Consider the following 11,371-nt stretch of genomic DNA (forward strand, 5'->3'; position numbering starts at 1 on the left):
CTCAAGAAGCTACCTAGCTATACTTCTACCTCGCAGCATTTTTTACAATCCCTCCTACCCATATGAATAGTTAATGTATTGGTCCAGTTCAGTGATGCAACACACTGAACTGAAATAGGAATAGTTTGCAGATGCCACAGAAAGGGAAGAGAATGCATGTATTGCTTATTACTCCCTTCAAAAGGCTGAACTATGATAATTCACAGCCACAAACTTTGAGCACAGCTGTAGCTGCCTTGCCTGGCTGTGTTGCTTAAAGCTGTGGACATGACTGTTGCTCTGACTTCTGGCTGCAGTTGGGTTGAATCTATGAAGCCATGATGCCACTCCTTAATGTTCCGATCCAAATGAACCAAGATAGCGTGATCATCAGGTCATGCAGGAATTTGAACCCACTGTGTTTTAAATAAGACAGAAGAACAAGGAGTTCAGGTGGTTCAGTTGTTTCAATACTCAGCCAGCGCGACCATGTCAGCTCACAGCCTGCACATAATCACTGCATGTAGTCAGTGTAACACCCACCATAATGTGTCACAGCTATAATCATAACAACCAAGTCACAGCAATGGCTACAGTCACAACCACAGCGACGGCTTTGTCATCCACTAGATAAAGTCTCGGTGAATTTCAACAGCAATTAAAAAGCACGCTCCTCTAGTTCTCTTTGTCTAACTGCAAAAATACACATTTTGCCTGAGCAGCCAGTTTTATGTATTATATCTACAACGTAATTCCTAAAACTTAACACGACACTCATCAGTCTCCACGTTAAAACCAGCTGCCTAACATCGTGCAGGTCCAGCTTGTGCTGCCCAAACAGCCCTGACCCCCTGGATCACAGACACCTCGGGGAGTTTTGTGGCATCAAAATATTTGGGTCCTGTAGTTGCAGGATGGGATGTTCATTGATCAGGCTTGTTACAGTGCATCCCATTAATGCTTGTTTGGATTTGTTGGCCAGGTCAATGCCTCGAGCTCTTTGTCATGTTCCTTGAGCGCTTCGTGAGCAGTTTCTTTGCTGTGTGTAAAGGCGCATAGCTGCTGCCAGGAAGGACCACTGCCATCTGGGGATGTACTTGTTCTGAAACAGTGTTCAGGTGGGTGCTCCACGTCAAAGTAACATCTACATGAATGTGAACAATCCCAGTTTAAACCACAGAAAAAAAAAAAACACACGGATTATGTGGGTTTCCTTTGAGGCCCAGTAGAGAGATCAGACATGAGGCTAAAGTTGTAAAGTTCCTCATTAAGAGTAAGTACCCCTCGTCAAGTCAGTGCACCCTGATTTGATGAGGGGGTATGTTTCTCTTATATGTACTATGATAAAATTGCTTTCAGACACTTGTCAATAAATATTTTTTTATGAGTGATACAATACTTAATGTATTGCAAGAAACCTTTTATAAACTACAGGCACAAAGGACCAGCTACACCACCACCATCAACTAAAGATTTGTTAAGTGGAATAATTTCAGTATATTAACTAAACTGAGTTTAGATAAATTAAAAATAATTAGGGATTGTTTCAAATAGAGTTCATTCATATTGAATGAAAAAAGAGGAATTGTTATATTGAATAAAATGTAATATTAACAAGTAGCAATACGGAGCCATTTAGAGTTTTAAGTGGAGTCTTATTTATTAGGTAGTATTGTTTCATGTGCATTGTTTCTCCTCTCTCTGTCTCAGTAAACAGTGGAGGTTGTGTGTAATCATCTACACAACATAACCTGAATAACTCCAGTCATGTTAGCTCTCTGCTGGCATTAATCAGAGCCTGGCGTATTAATGAGAGCGCGGCAGCCAGCTAATTACACCCATAGATTCTGCAGCAGCCCATTAAATATACAAATGACAGAATTAAAGAGCCCAGCCTCTTCTGATTAATCTTTAAATGGGGAAAAACTAATGATGTCTGTGCAAACTTTCCCTTCACACATTTCTCCCCCTCTCCTCTCAACGTCAATGCCTGGCAATCAATCATATTAATTAAGGAAAAATAATTTGTATCATTTAACATTTCCCTCTTTCCCGCTCAGTTGCTGCAGTGGTACTGCAGCAATGTACTGTATGAGACATGTCTGGAAATTATCCAAGTCTATTTGTTCCTGCATTCATTTTTTTTCTCTAAACTATTCTTGTGATGTTTCCTTCCTTTTTATTCACTGTGGGTTGAAGAAATATATCTGGATTAGTGGAAATATAAGCAGGACGTCATCCTCATTCCAATCAGCCCACTTCAAGCTCAAACAGTGAAGAATTACAAAGCAGACAGACGACTAAATAACCTAGTTTGACCCATTTCCATTTAGATACATTATTTTACAAAGAATAACATATTTCAATCCTAAATAAGATGCTTAAGTCAAAAAATGAGCACGAAGAGCAGGACGGCAGCAGGGTCTCAGATACGAGAACATTATAGCTAAGATAAATGAACTAACATGCATTTATGGAAACAAGCACTTACAGGTTATTCATATCGCAGCAGGATTGCATATAGTTATAATCCAGTTTCATCTAAAGTAAGATTCAGTGTGGTAAATATTGACCTCAAGTACCCTCATTAAGCATTAAGAAGCGTCTTTAAACACAAGTGAATCCTATCACAGTCATTGCACATAGAAAACAACCTATTTGGCCCAAAAATAATTTTAGTAAAGTGGCCATAAAAAACAGGTGAAAGGGCAAATATCATGCGATTTTACATGGTAAACTATGTTGACCTTACTGAGGTTTAGCATACTAAATATTGACCCTGCTCAATGATGCGCCCTTAATTCGCATGTTTAGGAAATGAGAAAGCCTGCAGGAAGAACCTCAATGGAAGCAACAAATTATTAATATTCTAAGGATGGCGCATAATGTTGACGGAGAAAAATGATGATTTGCTGTTTCATACAGAAAACCCATCAGGATCTTCTGAGGCATCAATGACGCCGTTAGAAAAAAGAAGTTTTCTTAAGACTCAAAAGGACCTAATTTCCAAGAAATGCTTCATCAGACTTTTGTGATGATTCTCAAATAAAATATCACTCGCAATGTCAAACTGAACAAAACACACAGTGCAAAGATTCAGCTCATATATATATATATATAGTAAAAAATTACAGTTGTCATTGCTGGAGTTACAAGGTTTCCACAAGACATCAACGATTGACGAGTCTCTCCTCTGTGATCAATTGACTCTCGAGGGGGCATTACACTGCATTACATTCATAATCCAATTTGGCTTTGATTTGTTCGCTGTTCCGTGCGCTTCGATGGGAATAATTGTCTGTAGATGATGCTATTAGTATTGATGGTTGTAAAAGGGCGATGGTTTGAGGACTGCCGACACATTGATGGTCCAGAATAGATCCGGTCTGAAAGTGATTGTCTGATCCATTACCCTTTATGAAGGAGGAGAGCGGAGGAGATGAGGGGCACCCCTCAATAGCAAAAATCATCATCTATTTGCTGGCAGTATTCAGAGAGATCTATTTACCTTTGCTCTGGATGAGCAAGGAAGAGATCAAAAATCATCATTTGTTGATTTGGGATAAAGACACAAGACTCAGGGTGCAATGAACGAGAGCCATGACCATGATTTTCAGATTTCAGGACATTTCACAAGAAATTGGTTTTAGTGATTTGCATTAGGACAACTGTACACTGTCTTAGCATTAAAAGAGTTATCCATCTTTATTTTTTTATTTTTTATAAAAGACAAGGTTAGAAACTAGAAACTCTTTTGGCAATAAAACACTCATTACCTATTTGTTGGAACAAAAACACAGAATCCAAAACGGCCCATAATATTTTATGGGAGTGAACTTAGAGAGGAAATCTGTGATGTGATGTCACTTTAACAAAAATATCAAGGATCTGTGATCTTTACAAATTATACTTGAGAAATATTGTTCCGCATACATGTTGCATTTAGCCACACACATTTAAACATTTACAGCCACACATGCAAGACGTTCTCATATCCATAAGAACAACCAAGTTATAATTTGTGGAGAAAGGAGATAAGAAAAGAGGTGAACACACAATAATGTTTTAACAGTAAATAATAGGACTTTCTAATTATTTGGTTTCTGTCAAAATAAATAGTGACACGTGTGTCCTTTAAGTACAATGGTGTTCCCAGCTGACTCAGGGTGAAGACAGGTGACACCCTGGACAGGTCACCAGTCTATCACAGGCCTACACTTAGAGACAGACAACCAAGCACACTCACATTCACACCTATGGACAATTTAGAATCACCAATTAACCTCAACATGTTTTTGGACTGTGTGGGAGGAAGCCGGAGAACCCGGAGAGAACCCACGCTGCACGGGGAGAACATGCAAACTTCACGTAGAAAGATCCTCGGTGTCCTCACCAGGACGCGAACCGGCGACCTTCTTGCTGCGAGGCAACAGTGCTAACCACTGCTCCATCTTGCAGCTCCTAAAACAAATATATTAAATCTAATTTTAGATCATTGAGTGGTAAACATATTTGGGTATTTTGGATGGAGGAAGATTATGTGACCAACGCAGCGAGCTTTGTTGGCTCAATTACAGTTGATCATGGTCTCATAAGGATTATAGATACAGAACTTGTATCTGTGCAAAGTCAGGAATTTGTCACCAGCTTCAAAAACCTTGCTTACCCGCAGATGTAAACATAGTTTTGGCATTTTAGTACACATTTTAAACATGGCCTGGAAAGGTTTTCTCCAACTTTAAGCTGCCCACACAGTAAGACATAGCTGGTGATACAAGGTCTGTGCAGGACAGTGAAGTAATCTCAAGTGGCATCAAAGAGCTTTGCTTGCTCAAATCCCACTGATTAGTATCAGCAGTCATTAATTATGAGCGTCAGACTGGGTGATGTTCTCAGATGAAGCAGAACATGTTTGGCTGTGCAGCTCAACCCTCTAATGATGCTGGTAAACAGAAAGATAATTGTCCTTTAAGATGACTGGATAAGTCATTCTACAGGAATGTCACTGGAAGACTGAGAGACCGCAGTGCAATCACTGAACAACACAAAAACACAGGCGTGAATGGATGCATGTGCTCTCATACACCACATACAACACTTGTGCACCGTACAGCAATGCAGACAGACATGCCATCAATTTTCAGTTTAACACACATCTGCATGTACCTGGACATACTTTCGTACCTGTAAAGTCTGTGTTGACAGGAAGGGAATCACTGGGAAACTGGTAGTAACTGTTTCCTGGGAATCTGGTGCCCCTGACAACTGGACTTTGTGGGTCGGAGAGAGAGACGTCTGTCCTCTCCACCTGGAAAACATGCAGCATATAACAATATCTCATTATCAAGGATTTGCTGTATTTATGTATGTCTGTTCTTTGTTGTTCTTGAGAAACATCCATCTGATGAACGTCACACTTGGTTAGCGTATTGCTGGGGACACAAGGATGTGCAGTGTTGAGTGTTCAGTCATTTGCATGAGCGGTTTTCAAGAAACCTAAAAGGAGAAGCATTAAACGATAGCTAGGTAGAGCGTTAGGGTCGAAGCAAATCATGGACGTAACTGAATATGACAACGGTGCATCACAAAGATCACTGCCGCCAGTCAAAGCATCACGCAATCATTTGAATGATAGAGAATTGGGTTTACCCTCTCTCTCAGCAATGTTGGGTCTATAGAGGCATCAGCTAATTTGAGTATAAATGTTGACATTTTAATAACCCTACACAGTCAGGGTCGTGTGTGACATAGTTAGGATGAATAATATTAAAAAAGCTGCAAGCAGTAATACTGGAGGCCAAGCAAATGGCCAGTGCTAAATGGGAACGGCACTAGTAAATATCAATAATAATAATATATTGATACTCAATATCTATTACAGCAGAATACTCACATGTTTTAATTTTAGGGTTTTCCAATTGTGAACTGAAATTGTTAATTAAAACTGCTGCCATGAATTGTGTTTAATTAGAATATAATCACATGTTAAAGCTGAAACAGTACACTTGTTACACTGCTCAGCTTTAACTGAATATGTTCAGAATCACATCCCAAGTGCTTTATTATAGGGGTGCAACAGGTCTCTAAATTCAAAGATCGCATCCTGGCTTTTCAGTGGCAGATTGTATAATTTTTTGGATGGCTTGGATTTGAATCTTGTCGCTGCAAGTTGAGATCAAGATCTAACTGATTATTCCTTGCCAAGACAGACAAATGTCTCCAGCACTGTTTGCAAAAACGACTGAGCTGAATTTTATGAAACTTGGTGGAGAGGTAGAACGTGTACAATAAAATAATGGTGTGAATCCAAATCACTTCACTTGAAATTGTAAGCTACAGTATTGTAATGAGCAGGGGACTGCACTCTGGCTGCTCTACTGTTTACTTTAAAAGGTAACAGTAAGAGCAGCAGTAAAACTGTATTTCACACGGTCAAGGTAAAACTTTGCAGTTAATCTGTGGTCGCCAAGTGCTGAACGATTTATGGAGATCCATACAGATCATGGAGCAACTATGGGCCATTACACCTCAACTACATTCTCAAAGTTCAGGTAAAAATAAGCCACAAATGTAGAACCACTGTCCCCCCATCAACCCATCAGGACCTGAGGCGCTCTCTAAACACACATTCAGGCACATGCATATGTTGCACCAGCTTTTAATGGGTTAAATGTTGGTGGCAGCATGCTCATGTTAAGCAGGTACAATATAATACCATGTTCATCACCATAGTTTAGTGTGTTAGCATGGTACCATTTGCTAATTAGCAATAAACATGAAGTAGCCTACAGCTGAGGCTGATGGGAATGTCATTATTTTTGATGGTGCTGGATGAAAATTCAAGGGATCACCACAGAGATTACAGTTTATCCTGAGGCACCTTGAATGTGTGTAGCTCATTTCAGGGCAATTCATCCACGAGATGTTGAAACATTTCACTCAAAGCCACAAATGTCAACCTCGTGGTGGTGCTAGAAGAAAAGTCAGATGGTCACCAAAGTCATTTGACGCATTCTGAGAAAACATTCATGGTACTGGAGCCAAGACAACAGTGATAAATGACATTTAGCAAAAAGCCACACAAAAAACCCCCAATATAAAATAACGCCAACTACATATTTGATGCATAAGCCAATACTCCTACCTGATACAAAGGGTGTGGCCCATTAAGTTGAGCTGGAGGGTCCCAGTCTATCTGAATGGTGGTTTGATTTACTTGGTGTAATCGAGGTGAAGACAGTCCTGTTGGCGCTAAAAAGAGAAAGTTAAGATAAAGTAAGAGGAAAAAAAGACTGAAAGTGAACAATGTACAACAACAACTAGTATTTTGATCAGATTTCTATGTTGATTTATAAACTGTCGTAACTTTTAGATCCATGTTTTGTTTGGTGAATCTAACTAAAATGCAGACGCAGTTTAGCTACGGACTACAGCCAGTTCACTCACATTCAACACATTCAAATGCAGTTGCAGTTTTATTTATAATTTAAAAAATAAAGGTAAATAAAAGTGTCCTCCTTGACAAACATCTTTAGATTATTTCTCCCACACTGTGCATATTACAAACTGGTCCAATTCTCCTTTAACAGAGGATCAATTTCATTTCCTTCTTTCACTTTAGATGTTAAATTAAGTGCCCCTTTGAAACATACTGGAAGGTACAGGATTTGCAGTTTTGACATGTATCATAAATAAATCAGCCTGAGACTGGCTGATATGGGGAGGGAAGATATATAAGAATGGAGGGAGAAACATAGCGAGTGATGGACTGGTGTAGAGATGGGAAAGATGTGTGTGCATTAAGTGTCATTCCATCGTTGTGTTTCTGTCTACGTGTGTGAGTGTGAGCGTGTGTGTTTCAGTAATTGTCTAAATGGTCTGTGGTGGGAGTAAATTAGCTCTCGGTGACACACATGCGGACCATCTTTAGTGTGAGTTCTAATAGAGCTCTTAAAAGGGAAGTGGACAGCTTGTCTTAGGCGCCTCATCTTGCCACATCAAACCATAAATTACTGCCAATCGATAGCTTACCAGTCTATTGATATTGAGCTATGGTGACATTTAGAACATTGACTATGCCACACACACACACACACACACACGCACGCACACACATGTGTTAACATGTACTTTGCCTTAAACAGTGGTATATTGTGTGATATGTACGACATGTTCAAAAACACATTATTCTTTCTGGTATTATGGGCAGATGGTTAGAAAGTGGGCAAGTAAATCCAAATGTAGTTGGTTTAAAATGTAACAAGTTGATAAGGAATGAACTTCTAAGATGGGGAGCGGCTGCATGTTAATCTATAAGGCACCTTTAACTTCTAAACAACTAAGCTTTGCAGTTCCTGTAGATGAGACAACACAAGCTTCTTGTTGCATGACTTTGAGTGAAACCCAGTGATGACACTCTGCTCGTTTTGGGATTTGTAAAATCAACAACAACAAAAAACTAAGACACACACAAGAAAACAACTAATTAGGAGAATGTACACAATCCTTATCCTCTGCACTTCTAAATCGACTCACAAATGCCAAAAACAGTATCGTGAGGAAACAAAAATGAAGACCTACACAGTGAGGTTACGAGCAGCACTCAGATGAAGTACTGCTGATTCTAGAGTAATCTTAGTCCATCCTCAAAAAAGGAAAATATTTCACATTTACTGAATTACTATTTAGTCTTGTAAGCCAAAGGTGAAATATTTATCTGTAGCTGCCACCAGCCACCATGAGTGGAGCGGAGCACCAAACTCCAGCACTAATGACTGAGACCCGTTGACCAACTCACACTGCAGACCTTCACAAAACTTCTACCAACTCTTGGGGGGCAAAGGTGATGATTTACAGTCTGGCTTTCCCGAATACTGACACTGCAGCACAGGCATGGCAACTTATTTTTATTTAGTTGAAAAATGTTCTCAGTCTATTGCATTGTTATTTTAACTTGCAAAAACAACCTAAAAAGACAATTTAAACACAAAAGCTGCAAACTGCTTTTTAATGTTGGTCAGACAAGGGCCCTCAGCTAAATAAGTTGGCCTAATGGTCAGTAAGAGATAAAATATAGGACTTTTTTTCCTAACTCCTGAATGAAGAATTGCAATAAATCAAGAATCAATTCTAAATCAAATTACAACACGAGCAATTGAACTGTGACATTCCTGCTCCTAAAACCAGGTCCAACCTTCATTGAAGGTTGTATTTTGTTATCTCAATAGTTACCTCAGAGACTTTACACGAATCATTGTTTCAGGGTGCATCTTCCATTTCATCCAACAGATTAAAACAACCTACTGCTTTAAAAAGACGTTTTCTGACTCCTGTGTACATCTGTGGCTGATTTATGACAGAAGGACTCAAACTCTGTTGTCTGAAACTGTTGAATCGAGCAACTTACAACAACATTGCGCAATAAACACTTGAAAGAACAAGACAGAAACAGCCAGGACTGTTTTACATTAAAAATATTTAAAACATTTTAAAACTGGCAGAATTAATATGTAGCAGTTGGTGAAACTCATGAGTCTGTGTGTGTGCGGTGACAGAAAATATCCTCCTCTTCCAACATATTTTCTTTGCTTACCCAATCAGACACCACAATACTAGAAATAGCATCTAATGACAACAACTATTGTGAGTTACAGCACCCAGCATGTACTGGTCACAACCGGACAACAACCAGTTTTCTATCCACCACACTTCTATATCAGGGGGAAACGTTAAAAACTTGACATGACAGAGGGGTGTGCTTGTGCTCATGTTTGTGTTTGTGTCATAAACAACAGCCTTCCTCCTCAGTGGCGTGTGTGATTGTAATCTACCGTTGTGTATTGTTTGAATGTCATGTATTCATTTATTGCATCTACTTGTTAATTCACTGAAATGTACTTAACACTGTGACACATTCAGTTTGACGAAACCCACTTGCCTTATCATGAGAATGCTCACACACACACACACACACGCACACACACCTACACATACTCGTACACACACACACACACAAGGTTAACAGTCCACCAGAAAGGTTAATTTTAGCTGCCGACATGGTAATGAAGCAGCTAAATCATGGGCCAGCTCCCAGGAGCAATTGTGCACATGTGTTTGTGCGTGCGCGTGTGTGTGTGTGTGCGCGTATGTGAGTGTGTTTCCTGTTTTTACAGCGACTGACATGTCTTAACAGGCTCTTAGCGTACAGTTACACCACGCACATAAGCACACCACTTATTGACATGGCGATCCCTTGCCATGCATATTTCTCTTCTCAAGAAGGGCCTCAGGCCAATTATGCGTAAATCAATAAAGTTCCTGTTCTGTTGAGTGGTGTTACAGTGTGAGTGTGTATGTGTGTATGTCTCTGTGTGTGTATGTCTTGTAGAACAAGCCTTTATGGATGTAGGATACATAAAACATCACCATCAGCCCCTGATTAGCCACTCACTTTACGCCGTGATCGATAACTTTGCGCGAAGACACACACATTGAAACAATTGCAAATGCATCAACACACATGGACAGAGACCTCTTTCCTTGTGTCGTTACGTCTGTCTCAGTGTGCGCGCTAATGTTTAGTCATGTGCTTTGGTGTAACTCCAGTGGTTTCACAGATGCTGTCTGCTCACTTACAGCAGATGGTAGCTGGCTCTAATGGCCCAGCCTTATGTGTGGGAGATTTATCAGTGCATCTGTACCTCAAGTGCACCTTACCAGGAGTACTACTTAATGTGAAGATCATTTTCTCCACAAATTAAGTTTTGTTCATTTCATCTTAATAGAATAATGATTAAAAGCCAAAATTAGAGAACTTTTGGACATATTTTAGGCCAAATCACACAGAAAGCTTTCATTCAATAGTCAAGTGTGACAAGTAGAAACTGTAATCGAATTCTTACTAAAAATAGTGTTTGGAAGAGAAAAACCTCAGGACTACATGTAGACATTATGACACAGTCAACTCTGCATTTTAGAGCAAATAATGAAAATTAATCTGAACTTCTCACTTGTGAAACTCAGACTGTTTGGACAAGACAGAGTAAAATGGGAACGTCTGGTAGTATATTTGGCTCAGCAAACAGTAAAGATATGGGTTGATTTGGGTTCTATAGGCTGTAAAAAAAATCTGATCCTAAAGATAATTAAAAATTAAAAAATGAGACAAGACAAATAGAATAAAAACGCTAAACATTGCTTGGGACATGGTTGTTAGTCATTCAAAACTTACATAACTGTAGAAAATTGGCAAGAGCATGCAAAAAACATGTAAGTAAATTAAGAAAAGAAAAAAATGGCTGCAGCATTTCAGAGCTTGTATCTTTCTCATAATTACAGCTAATTACAGTTGATCAGCTATAGCCTCTTTAAAAGGGAAAAATGTTTTAATACA

The 11,371-nt window shown here is 39.3% G+C and overlaps 1 protein-coding gene across 1 annotated transcript in view; it reads right to left on the reverse strand.

Annotated features, from left to right (window-relative positions):
• LOC103368683 (usherin-like) overlaps positions 1-11,371 on the reverse strand; it is a gene marked incomplete at its 3' end in the record, with an annotated part of 165,718 nt that overhangs the window by 87,761 nt on the left and 66,586 nt on the right. The window contains exons 26-27 of the mRNA XM_008297123.1: positions 7,124-7,230; positions 5,164-5,287 (exon numbers count right to left, since the gene is read on the reverse strand). Coding sequence (XP_008295345.1) covers positions 5,164-5,287; positions 7,124-7,230 — 231 coding nt within the window. The remainder of the gene's footprint in view (positions 1-5,163; positions 5,288-7,123; positions 7,231-11,371) is intronic.

This window comes from Stegastes partitus, unplaced genomic scaffold (assembly GCF_000690725.1).
Source record: "Stegastes partitus isolate 25-593 unplaced genomic scaffold, Stegastes_partitus-1.0.2 Scaffold1190, whole genome shotgun sequence".
NCBI classification, from domain to species: Eukaryota; Metazoa; Chordata; class Actinopteri; family Pomacentridae; genus Stegastes; species Stegastes partitus.